Here is a 12844-nt window from a genome sequence, read left to right on the forward strand (position 1 = left end):
ACCACCACCACCGGCAGCCCGGAGCGCAGCCCAGACCCGCCAAAGTAAACGAGGGCCTGTTGACTTTCCCGAGGCGACACCCGCCCCTTCGACCAACAACTCACAGGACAATGAAGGGCAATGAGAATTTCCTTCCCCGTCGAATCGCCCCAAAAGTCTACTACCGGTAATATCCTCACGCTTAAAATGCAGTGATTTCACTCGTGAAATGTTTCATTCCAGGTACCATCTTTGGAATTGCAAACATGCTGTCGTCTCTTGGTGGCTTCCTCTCCACTCTTATGGTGGGCTCATTGACATATCAAAATGTAAGTTTTGAGTGAGATGTGTGTCCCAGCTTGCAATATGTTCGTTTTGATTCATACAAACTTGTTCTTTTTCCATTTTCATGTAGGATTCTTATGGTCAGTGGCAGATTATCTTTGGAATTCTGTCAGGAGCTTACATATTTGGAGCAATTATTTACCTTGTTCTTGGAACTGGTGAACTTCAACCATGGAACTCCCCTAAAGGCAAAGGAGAAAAAGAACCAGAGAGCTACCCATTACGCAGTAATGCTGCTTGAAATAATTGCATAGCTGCTGCAATAGAGAACACCCAAGCTATACAAATCAGGTGAAGAAGAAGATCCCTCTGATTTTAGCAGAATGAATATGCTTTCAGGAGATCAAAAACACCTGTTTTTGGATGAACCTGAAAAGGAAATATGAAGACCAGACTGCTACATATGTCCCTGTCATACAGTGTACACATTCATAATTTTTAATGTGGAAACACATATGTTGTACTATATTTTATATGTTTTAACTCTATATCTCCATATGTTTTGTTTTTGAAACTATGTACACCATTAATTTTTATGATATGACTGTGATGAGAGTGTTATTCTAGAGCTTAAAAATTGAGGATGGTACATATATTGTCTACCATACAATTGATGAAATTGGTAAATTAAGCCGGTCAACTGGTGTCTTTAAAGGCCCATCCACAATGAAGCAGGGTATTGGGGATCTATCTCCCCTACTCTCGCACAATCTCTATTGCACCGCCTTCACTCCACTTCATTGTAGATGGATCTTAAATTTTAAGAGAGGCCCCTAATTGAATATCACAAAAGTTAAAGTTATATTTTATGCACTGCCATATCAACAGCTATGGATCTATAACTATTAGCTCTACTAGAATTTGTACCATTGCACACTTGTTACCAGAAAAAAAATTTAAGTGCTCACTTTGATCTTCCAGTATTATGAATGATCAGTTTTTGAGTTCTATCAAGGAGTGTGGTATGTGGCGTGCACTGTGCAGGTCACTTAGGAATCAAATTTTGAGAGGCTAAAAATTTAATTTTTACAGTGATGTAACTTCTGTGCAAATTTGTCCCATCATTAGATCAAATTTTTACACATAACATCAAGCTGATGTCACTTTGATTGATCCTTGCCCTCTTAGAAAGGCCTTTTATGAGCTATTGACGTCAGGTAGTTTTACTCGCACTTTGCAGATCATTTATGTTATTTCCCGATTGAATCTTTCATGTTTCAGTTTATTTAGATACGTTCAAAAGTGAGGGTCTGACCACAAAGCTTTAATAAGTGATGGGAGTTGAAGAGTTGTGTTTTAGCAACTTTTTCCCATTGATGGTAAGATATGTGAGCATTAGACACTACTATTGTTATAAGATCTCTGTTTTCAAACCATTCCATTACTTTTCATCATCATTTAGTTTATATAAGAAGCATATCCAACCCTGTGATTAAAACTCCTCACATGTACTCAACTTATATGCTGTGAAAAGTTCTTACATTAAAGTACAAATGTGTTATGTCATACCAATACAGACACTGCAGTAAGTCCCCCCCCCCCCTTCCCCCCTATTTTCCCCCTTAGACCTTAAATTTTTAAATGAACTGGTTCAGAGGAAAGAACTCAAAATTAAAACCAAATACCACGATATATATTTTTGTCATTCTTTTGTACAAAATGCTTAAGAGTAAGTTAACAAGAAAGACCAAATTACAGAATTTGATTTTTGAAATAAAATTAAAATAGACAACAAATACAAATAATGAACAATCATGGCAACAAATCTTGACAACATGCCATTACAATAACAAAGACGTGGTCCGAGCATTACATGACCAGATCTGCTTGTCAATACTTAATAAGTGTTAAATGAGGAGGATGTTGACATGAAACCCCGACTGTTCCATTGATGAAGTAAATACTGCAATTCAATCAGTTTTTGACAAAATTTTTAATGTGCAGGACGAAATTCCCACTATGACAAAATGACTTTTCCCAGAGAGAGTGTCAAGAAAAAAAGCTACTCAAAATACCCCAATTTATTTTATTTGGTCCTTTACGCACTAGTAGTATTGAGCTGATTGGCTAAATCTAGCTACCATATAACAGTATATTATCATAATTATAACTTCACAAACAGGAATGTTTAGGGGAAAAAATACACAATAAAAGCTGAAACTTGAGCAGAAACTTGTTGGAACCATATGAGCACAATAAGATTACAGAAATGTCATAAATTATTTGTGTTGAGTAATCTCACTGATAAAAACTTATCGAGGCACATATTCAATGATAGCCAATTTACTATCACCGTATCACACTGTAGTGACAAAGATCTTGGACTCATCAATAAGTGGTACCATAAATGACAAATTTGTTCATAATTTTAAGGGGAACTAGAAACTACTTGACACATTAAATCTACGTAATTCAAAAGATTAGGCAGGTCACATTCAAAACTGCACAATTAATTGTAAACTAAAGTTTGAGAGATCCAATGGTCAATCAGTAAAAAAACACACAAATAGAAATTTTAGTGACATTGCAAATTAAAGAATTGTTGGTTCTAAGCCATCATTACCCCTGCTGCTATTTAATTGTTTGTGTGCTTTCATAAAGCACACACAAAAACAAATCACTACCCCTCAAGAGAGGAGCAGTATGATAGATGCGAAAGAGAAAATCAGTCAAGTATTGTCATAATCCACGTTTCAAAAAATGGTTATTTGAAGCTCTCTCCTCTAATAGAAGAAATGACTCTAAGAAAAATTCATGCGATGAACTGTACATGAATAAGAGTTGAACACAATGATAATTTTTAAATAAATTTGATCCCATTAAAGTTAAGTTTCAGATTAAGTTTAGGATTGTCACATGACACAATAGGTACAAAGAACGGAATTAGGTCAACTAAAAATTAAAAATTGCAAAAACCCTGCACCAAATTTTTTTGATGAAGTTTTTTGTTAGAAGATGTACTACACAAACAGCTTGATTAATTGAAATTGTCTTTTTCTGGAATATTTTTTTCCCTAACTGAAGAGAATGTATGACATACAGAAAGAGAGTTAGATGCAATGTCAACAATGATATGGAACTTACACAGCAGTCTATGAAAATGATGAAAGAAGTATACTGATCTTTGGCCAAAATATTGGTACATGTAGTTAAATGAATTCACTCATCCTTTTTTTTGTTTTTTTGTTATCAAAAATTTACACAAGCAAGTCTGCATGAGATCTCTAGCACAAATAAGAATGATCAGATAAAATGTAGGTGCTTACAGGTTACTCTTCATCAATCACTGTAAAGCTCTGCTCTCATTATCATTCATGAATAAGACCAGATAGTAACAAACTCTGCACCAAAATTATCAAACGTAAGAAATGCAAAATATCTGACTTTAGAAACTTAAGGCTCTTGAACATATACAACTCCATTTTCACTTTGTTTGCTTCATATGTGTAATTGACTTAGAAATGAAGGAGATTATCAGAAAACTAAGAATGACAATCATTCAGAAGATATTAATGCTGCTGATCCACTCATCCAGAGCTCCTGTAAAAACCTGGAGCATCTTATCAAAACTTTATAATCGTATACATCTCTTAAAACCTACAGCACAGCACAAAATTGTCATGAAGTTGTTGGATGAAGATTTCTACATTATATCTAAGTATGATCCAACATATCACCATTTTTGGATTCATCACATGAATGCTCAGCATACTCAACAAGTACAACCAATAAATTTTCTTTACTAAGTTAAAAACAACAAAAATTTGTACATTACAGAAAAAAAATAACTTGTAAAAATTAAAACTTCCTTCCATGTTCCTTCTTTACCCTATGTGAGACGAGATTTTAATTAAGGCTCACTTCAAAGCATCCTCTACACCATTCATAAATTCAAAAAACAATTTGTGAGCCTGAACAAAATCAAACAACCAGATTCATAAATAGATTTGAGAGTTCCAGTTAACTCAAAACATGGGTAGACCAAACCTTGTAAGTTTTGGTCTCTTCTCACAAGCCACCGCATGAGGCTACATCAGGTACAGTTATACCTTACTGACACCCAAACTAAACAGGGCACAGCAACGATGCAAGGCTTGGACAGCGTCTAGCCCTCCAAGGTTGTTAGCAGATTGCGCTGGGGGCTGTGTCCCCGGCGTCCATCTATAAAATACAAAAAAACAAAAACAAATAAAGATTGGTCCGTGTGAAAATCAAGCAGAATTAAGTGCTGTTATATGTAGTGTGAAATGTTTTCCAAAAGATGTCTGAAATGAAGTACACACAATAAAACTCACCGCTAGCTATCCAGAGAATCCAATGTGTCATTGGAACTGGAATGAGTGAGATCGCTTAATTCATCCAAATGCTTCTGTCTTTTCCTCACATTCCAGTGTAAGCACTCCGCCAAAGAAGCAAACCAGTCAGTTATTTGATCGGCAGCGCAAATTGATGGAACAGGGTACTTTGAAGTTGTGACTCGTAAGCTACAAAGAACACCAATCAAAATTAATATTTTATAAATGATAAAATCCCAGGTAGCATAGTATGCAAGATAGGGCGCATTCTAAATTAAATAAAGAAGGCACCACAAATGTGCATTCAATTTGTTACTCAGGGTATAAATGAGAAACTTGTAATTTTAATAAATATCAATAAGATTACTAAACTTTAGATCCACAACAAAAATGTTAGTAATATGCATCTACGTAGTGATATGAATCTATTTTAAAGGTACTTTTACATGCAAAAGATAAAAGATAGAAGGTGGAAAAAAAGATTAAAGGTTGAAACTAAAAGACTCGCTACAGAAGCAAATGCATTAATTTACAGTTATTGGCAAAGCAGGGAAAAATAGCAAAATGGAAATTAAGAGTTGGGGGAGCTTTGAGGTAAAAAAGAACTTTTAGAGAATGAAACCACTGCCAATTTTCCTGAAGAGTATTGAGATAGAGAGCATGTCAAATGAGAGAACGGGACAGAAACATTGTAATGCCCTCATTCAATCCAACCAAGTTATTTGAAAGAAGAAATTTAAAATCCCTACACCACCCAGTGAGTAGCCTTTGACGTAGGAGTCGAATACATGTCGATTGGACGTCGAATAGACGCATACACTCTAAACTTTTCACTAGAAAATTTGTCAAGTAACTACTAAGGTTTTGTGCTGTTGTACACTATCAAGAAATTCTTTAGTGCCACTAAACTTAATACTAGAAAAAAGTCTTCTTTTTAAATATACAACAGCACAAAACTTTAGTAGTTACTGGGTAAATTTTCTAGTAAAATTTTTTAAGGGTGGATGGAATGAAAACCGACGTCACGTCGACTTTGAGCGTCTGTCGGCGTCCCACTGGGCAACCCCAAAGAGAACTCGAGTAAACTTGACACACCTATCCCCCATGCGCAATTCCTGCGGGCAGTGGCCATCGAACGACACGTGGGCGGTGTGCCTCGCATCACAGTTGAGTGCGATCTGAAACATGCAAACGGAGCTTGCAAATACAAACACTAAAGCAGAACGAAAGGAGGAGGAAGTGGAGGCCCTCCCTATGGGTAGCACGCAGCACGCTGTAGCACGAGCAACCAAAAAAAAAAGACCTTCGAGTCTGCACAGAAAGGTGTGCAAAAGGGTACTACGCAGTACCTGTCCCCATGAAAAAGTTCTTGACGATTTCTGCCATCCTGGGAAACCCACGCTGTATTCCGGCTGTCAGGCGATATGCAGATCTATAAAAATACACTTATTCAGAACTCCAAAACCCTTTGAGACCAAGCATCAAGAATGACATGACAGTGGGGCACTGTGGTAAACCGTAACACTGCCATATTTTTTTACATAACACAGGGGAACCATACGGGGGGCACTAAAGGGCGACGCGACGTACCTTGAGCTCCACGCCAGCGGGGACGACGATCGGCCTGAAGGACAGCGAGTGCGGGCAGATGGGCGTGACCATGATGGCGGGGACGCTGGGGTGGATCATGGACGCGCCGGCCGCCACGGCGTAGGCCGTGCTGCCCGTCGGGGTGGACACGATCAGACCTGCGGCCCAAACAGAATCGATGTAACTGCCGTCGGCACGCGAAGGCTGGCCGGCTGGCCAAACGTCTCCAGCTCGCGAGGTGGCACGGTGTGACACTGTCACCTGGGCACACTCACCGTCACCCTGCACGGAGGTGATGAGCTTGCCGTCGAGGTACAGGTCGATGTTGGAGAGGTACGGCGAGGGCCCGCGGTCTATCACCACCTCGTTGAGCACCAGCAGGCTGGTGGGCATGCCCCTGCGGCCGCGGCCCGTCACGCGCGGCACCAGCTCGCCGTCGCCGTCCTCGCCGTCGCCGCGCTCGATGATGCACTCGAGGCGGCTGCGCAGCGTGAGCGCCGCGTTGCCCTCCAGGACCTCGGTGATCTGCGCCTCGAAGTTCTCGAACTGGAAGGGCGTGAGGAAGCCGAGCGAGCCGAGGTGGAAGGCCATGACGGGCGGCACGGAGCGCTGGAAGAGCAGGCTGGCGTACAGCAGCGTGCCGTCGCCGCCCAGGCAGATGATGAAGTCGATCTTGTCCGTCAGCTCGTCCTTGCCGTCGCGGAACGTCTGCAGCTTGCCCGACACGTCGTGGAAGTCGGGGTCCTCGAGCAGCGCCCGGTCCTCCAGCACGCTCTGCTCGACGAACACGAGCATGCTCTTCTCCAGCACGAGCCAGCGCGTGAGCTGCACGAAGGGCGGCAGCACCTTGCCGTCGCGCACCTTCTTGATGACGAGCACCGTCAGCGGCTTCTTGGCCCAGGTGAGCCGCTGTGAGGCGGGGTCCTGGACGGTCCTGGGGGAAGGAGGAGCAGGCCGAGATCAACAACGGCAGCGCATTTGGGCGCGCATATCATGCACCCGCACCGGGCACCCGCACAATGTATACTTACATCACCATCCCGGAGTTCTTGAGGATGCGACCGCACGGCCCGAACTGGTCCACCTGGCTCGGGGGGTTGAGCGAGCGCGTGCGCCTGGGCAGGAGAAGAAAGAGGCGACCGGTGAGTACGGCAGGCGAGCAGTAGGTCCAGGAGGGAGGGAAAGAGAGAGAGGAAAGGGGGGAGGGGGAGGGGGCACCGATACCGACATACTCGTGTACTTGCGACACGGGCGCCCACTCAAAACTATCTTTAGAAGATACACACGGCAATTATGTACGCAAACGGTCGGCGTGGGAGGAGAGCGACCTGGCGACCTCCAGCCAGCCCAGCCCGGCCCCCTGGGCCTGCGAGCGCCTGCGAGTCTGACCGGCGCGGCCCGGCGCCGGTGTCGTGCCCCTCGCTGGACCCCCGTGCCCGCGCGACATCGCGACCTCCCTGCAAACTCTCTGGTAGGGATTTTTAGATCTGAGCATTTTCCGGGGAAAATGGAAACTTTTCAAGACAAAAAATGGAAAAAATTAAAACGTTTTCAGAAAAAAGAAAGATTTGAAAAAAAATTCTTGACAAATTTCCCAAAAGTACTTTTAAAAATCCAGAATTCTGGAAAACGAAAATCATTACTCTGTGACCAGCAGCGTTGTGACTGGGTTTCTGAGGGTCCTCCCAGGTATATTCGCGAATCGCGAAAATTCAAAAATGTTTCCAAGTAGCTGTGTCGGCCCACTAGCGTTTGCTCGCAACAGCACCAGGCGGGGCTGGCAGCCTGCAGCCGGTGGCTCATCACAGCGAGGGGTGCAGGCCGGGCGCTGCTCTGCGGGAGGCGGCGGGCGCAGCAGGGGCTACGCAGTTATCCATTAGTGAGAACAAGCAGGGCCGGGGGTCAAACCGCAAGGACTGGCCCGCAGCGCCCGCCCGCAGCCCACAGGGAGGATCGATACATCGAATCGCACTACAGCGCCCGAAGCCTCAACACGGAGGCAACAGACATTGGTAAAACTATCGCCCGCCAGTGTTGCGTGTCTTGAAGAATTAAGAATATTCGACTAAGTGGTGGGGAAATATTAAGATGGGATAATCAATGCATCATCAGCTTTCTCCAATGACGAATTAGCAGTCACAGTTGACTAGGCTACACTAACAAAAATTACGCTAAGCTAGCATAATTAAAAAATGTCCGCGTCAACAGATAGGCCATCCCAACATTTAATAAGGAGGCTCGACTAAGTTTTTCCCATCTAGTTGACGCCTGCGAAGGGTTGATAGGCCGACCCGCACAGCACGGAGGTCCTGTTTGGCCTACCTGACAGGCGCTCGCTCAGCCTGCGGAAGGTGGATAGGCCGACCCGCACAGCACGGAGGTCCTGTTTGGCCTACCCGACAGGCGCTCGCTCAGCCTGCGGAAGGTGGATAGGCCGACCCGCACAGCACGGAGGTCCTGTTTGGCCTACCCGACAGGCGCTCGCTCAGCCTGCGGAAGGTGGATAGGCCGACCCGCACAGCACGGAGGTCCCGTTTGGCCTACCCGACAGGCGCTCGCTCAGCCTGCGGAAGGTGGATAGGCCGACCCGCACAGCACGGAGGTCCTGTTTGGCCTATCCGACAGGCGCTCGCTCAGCCTGCGGAAGGTAGATAGGCCGACCCGCACCGCACGGAGGTCCTGCTTGACCTACCCTGCAGGTGCTCAGTTCTGTTTCCCCACCACACAATAATTTGTTGAGAATTGCTTGTACACAGCTGTGTATTTTCCTCAACCATGCGCTCCTGCTCAATTACGAATAAATTGGGAGAATTACGGCGGTCATGATCAGTTTTGTTAATAACTGCGTATTTACAAATGCGCGAGATCGCATGTTGTCGCATGTTGTGTACTAAAAAGGTCACAATATTTTGGAGAGCGCACTCAACTGGTTCTGTGGCAGTAGGTCTGTCGGCACCTCTTCAACATCATTTACTTAACATTCCCCACTGACGGGTGGGAGGAGCTCAAGTCGGTGCCGTGCCCCGCTAGCAGGGACATGCTAACAGTACGGCGCGCAAGGGCCCCGGCGGCGCACAGCGATGGCGCGCCACCTCCCACTTCTGCCTCACTTCCAACCAGTAAATTCGTCCAAATTTAAGGAATGGGTGAAGATTATTTTACAACATAAACACCTCCCGCCGCCGCCGTGCGGCCTGCCCTGTGCCACATATAGGAAGAGGGAGGTGAGGGGGAGGGGACTTTTCCCTCTGGTAGAGACAGTCCTCAGGGGACTGTCTAAAAACCCGAAGACAGTCATGTGAGGCCCGATGGGAAAGGGGGGAGGGGGGGTCGACGAGGCTCACAGAGATAAAGAGAAAGACAATGAGAGAGAGAGAAAGAGAGAGAGCGAGAGCTGCTGGGCTTATCAGCACCCCGCTGACGCGGCGACGGGGTGGACGCCGTGCTCCACCGCCGCGGTGACGATGTGTCGTGGAGGGGGTCAAGGATGCCATCCCGGGCGGCACCACGAGGGCCTGCACGGCCTGCACGGCCCCGGCCGGGCTCGGTCCGGTCAGCACCGCCGGGCGGCGCCGGCCGCGCTGCGAGGGCGATAGGATTCGGTCGGCCACGACTCCGGGCGGGCCGCCGGGGCCTCGGCGGTCTGCGCGGGTCAGCATGGGTCAGCATGGGTCAGCCCGCGTCAGGCCCCGGGCGAGGGGCGCGCCGTAAGCGGGGGCAGGACGCCAAGGCGAGTATTTTGTCTTGTCGAAATGTTCGAATACAAGTCGAGTTTTGAGGGAGAAAAAAAAAGATGGAATACAGATGTTAAAATTGGGTTCTTTGATTCGTTTCCTACGCTTTAACGACATTGAACCGCATTTTCCGTGCCTACATTTTGTCTCGGACTTGCGGTCCGCGACACTGAACCTGTCAAGTCTCAACACTTTGACGCGCCGCTACTCAACAGAACCATTTTTCGCAATCTCATTTTCTCCCTCCGTATGCGGTTGATCAAAATGGCTCTTCCTCCCTCCCCGTGCGGATCGAGTAGAAAGTTCACACGGGGGAATGGAAAGAGGGGGGAGGGGTAGGGTTCTGATGGCGACTGACAGTCATTTATCGTTTGTCTCAACTCTCCTTCCTCCTCGTCCCCGCCGCCCCCTTTTTAGCACCCCGCCAGTGCACCGTCGCCGCCCCCTCATTTGGCGCTCCGCTGGCGGGAGAAGTACGAGAAAAGATGATAGTAAAAAGTCCGTACGCATAGATAAGGAATGTCTGACAAAGTTGCGCTCGCCTTCACGCCGCCTGCCCCGCCGCGCTCGAGGAGACATGCATGCGCATCTCTCGCTCTACTCGACGCGGCCCCGCGCGGATCTTCTTTTTGCGCCCATACAACTCCGACCCTGTTGCTCAAACTACTCGTTTCCAAACGGTGCCGCGCGAGTCCGTCCCCAGAGACACGGTCGGACACGGTAGGGTGTTGCGAAAGAAAAGAAATTTATCGACGCCAAATTCCCCCTAACTTTGTCCACGAAAATGGACTTAGTATCGACGAGGATTCGATATATCGTCGCCCTCCGGCCGCTCGGCACAAAACTAAAGCCGACTCCATAATGGATGGAGCTGGAGCGGAGAGGTCGGACGCAGGTCGGACGGAACGAACAGCCTGAGTGCTACACAGCGAATGAAAGTGATGGCGCGCGAAAACGCGAACCCCGCATCGAAAATCGTCTGCGCGCTTTATTCCTCAGGCACTACTTGACCTCGTCGTGCCTCCGTTGTTGCACTCTACACTTTGCCTAGTAAGTACTCAACTTTTGTGCTGTTGCATATTATATCAAGAAGTTCTTTAGTATCAGTAAACTTTTCCCTGGTATCACTTAACGTGTTCCTCGTATTATGATTACGGTTGAGAAAACCGTAATGATACTAAAGCATTTCTTGATAATATACAATGTACCAGGTGGCTGTTTAACCCCGCTCACTTCTGTAGTTATGCAGTGCTGTACCGCACGCACGAGTGCGCGGGCGGGCTTGCCTATCGTCCCTGTCCACGGCGCCTTCCGAGCCGAGCGAGTAGACAACCCGCCCGCACTCGTGCGTGTGGTACAGCACAACTACAGAAGTGAGCGGGGTTAATCAACTACCTGGTACAATAGCACAAAACTTCAGTTGTTACGAGGCAAATCTTCTAGTAAAAAGTTTAGAGTGCGCTCCACGTGAATGATGACCGTGACCGTGCGGGTGCGTAGTCTAGTAGCAGAGCGCGTGAGCGATACTCTAACCGCCCAGTGAGAAATTTTTCCGACGACATCTTTTCGACATTTTTCAGGTCGTTACATAAAGTGTGCCGGAAATCGACGGCCATAACTTTTGGCCACGCACTTGGCCAAAAATGTATATACGTATGTAGATATAATTTTCTAAACAACGGACAAAATGAACAATTGCAACACGAAAAAATAAAAATAAGTTAGGAGAATTCCACACAAGAAGTGTCCCCGCCGGCCGGTCGAGAGGGGGGTGGGTGGGGGTGGGGGAGGAGGAGCACGTTTTTTCCCCTTCCGGTATAGAGACAGTCTTAGGGACTGTCTAGGAATTGCGAACAACAGTGACGAAAGACTCTTGTGCAGGTACTAGTATCACGAGCTGACGGAACCACTCTCGCGCCTCGCGCGATTAGCCGCAAACCCATACCCGTATCGGGGGCCGTTGCACCACCCCCACCGACCGCCAGGGCAGAGCCGGGGCAGAGCCAGGGCAGAGCCGAGCGGAGCCGAGCACCCGCCCCGACTTACGTGCACGTGGCTCGCGGGGCTGCTGCAATTCCCCATTTTCGGTGTGTCCACCACCTCACCTCGCGCGAGATTGCGGCAGATGTCGCCCGATCGCGATTAGGCGATAACGCACACGGCTCGGCTGCCGCAACGTTGACGTCACCGTGTTTGGAGGAGGGGTCGCCGCTTCGGATTTTGATTTCCCGGAAAAGTATTTTGGGGAAATTTTTCAAGATTTTGTAAAAAATCTTCGAATTCTTTCCTGAAAAGTTTCATTTTCGTTTTTCAATATTTCTGGAAATATTTCAAAATTTGGCAATTTTTTTTCGTGGAAAAGTTACGACTTTACCCGGAAAACTTTAGAGAGTTAAAATCCCTAGTCGCCGGCCGTGCCTCAGCCCACCTACCTCCGCGGGGGCCTGCACTTGAGCCGCTGCAGTTGCAGCGCGGCGCTCACGCTCGCGCGCCTCCTGGTCCCCGGCGCCGCCGACGAGGACGCGAGCGAGGAGGACGCCATCCGCGCGCCGGGGCCGGGCTCTGGTCGCGCGGCCGCCGCGGCCACATCGATAGCACTCGCGGGCGTGGGCGAGGCGCTCGGCGAGGCGGGCCGCCCGGGTCCTCCTCAGCAGCGGCTCCCCACCTCACACGCACGGGTCACGTGGCCGTGTTGACATCGCCGACGGACGCGGACACGAGTTTGTTTTCCACGGGAATGAAGCTATAGAAGCGGACATCGAGCAGCAGGTCGCGAGCCCGACGGGAAACCAACGGCGCGGCGCGGTGGCAGCGGTCGGCGGGGGGCGTGAGAGGCACTGGCGGCACTGGCACATAAGGTGTACATGACACAGCAGGGAAGCGCCGCCCGGGGGCGGGGGG

At 47.7% G+C, this 12844-nt stretch overlaps 2 protein-coding genes across 7 annotated transcripts in view; one reads left to right on the plus strand and one right to left on the minus strand.

Annotated features, from left to right (window-relative positions):
* The window catches only part of LOC113211050 (sialin), a gene marked incomplete in the record, with an annotated part of 17631 nt that extends 15795 nt beyond the window's left edge, over positions 1 to 1836 (plus strand). The window contains 2 exon segments of the mRNA XM_052270754.1: positions 223 to 308; positions 395 to 1836. Coding sequence (XP_052126714.1) covers positions 223 to 308; positions 395 to 565 — 257 coding nt within the window.
* A 99-nt stretch (positions 1837 to 1935) lies between these two features.
* LOC113211048 (NAD kinase) overlaps positions 1936 to 12844 on the minus strand; it is an 18986-nt gene continuing 8077 nt past the window's right edge. For 4 of the 6 annotated variants that reach the window (XM_026429290.2, XM_026429293.2, XM_026429287.2 and 1 more), the window contains 6 exons: positions 7241 to 7324; positions 6485 to 7143; positions 6210 to 6367; positions 5715 to 5797; positions 4620 to 4808; positions 1936 to 4485 (listed from right to left, as the gene is read on the minus strand). In XM_026429290.2, the coding sequence (XP_026285075.1) occupies positions 4622 to 4808; positions 5715 to 5797; positions 6210 to 6367; positions 6485 to 7143; positions 7241 to 7324 (1171 nt within the window). In that variant the 3' untranslated portion in view covers positions 1936 to 4485; positions 4620 to 4621. Of the gene's footprint in view, positions 4486 to 4619; positions 4809 to 5714; positions 5798 to 5968; positions 6052 to 6209; positions 6368 to 6484; positions 7144 to 7240; positions 7325 to 12375; positions 12768 to 12844 lie in introns of those variants that run through there. The other 2 variants (XM_052270753.1, XM_026429288.2) reach the window with 2 other exon arrangements.

This window comes from Frankliniella occidentalis, unplaced genomic scaffold, assembly GCF_000697945.3.
Source record: "Frankliniella occidentalis isolate FOCC.00 unplaced genomic scaffold, Focc_3.1 Scaffold137, whole genome shotgun sequence".
In the NCBI taxonomy this organism is placed as follows: Eukaryota; Metazoa; Arthropoda; class Insecta; order Thysanoptera; family Thripidae; genus Frankliniella; species Frankliniella occidentalis.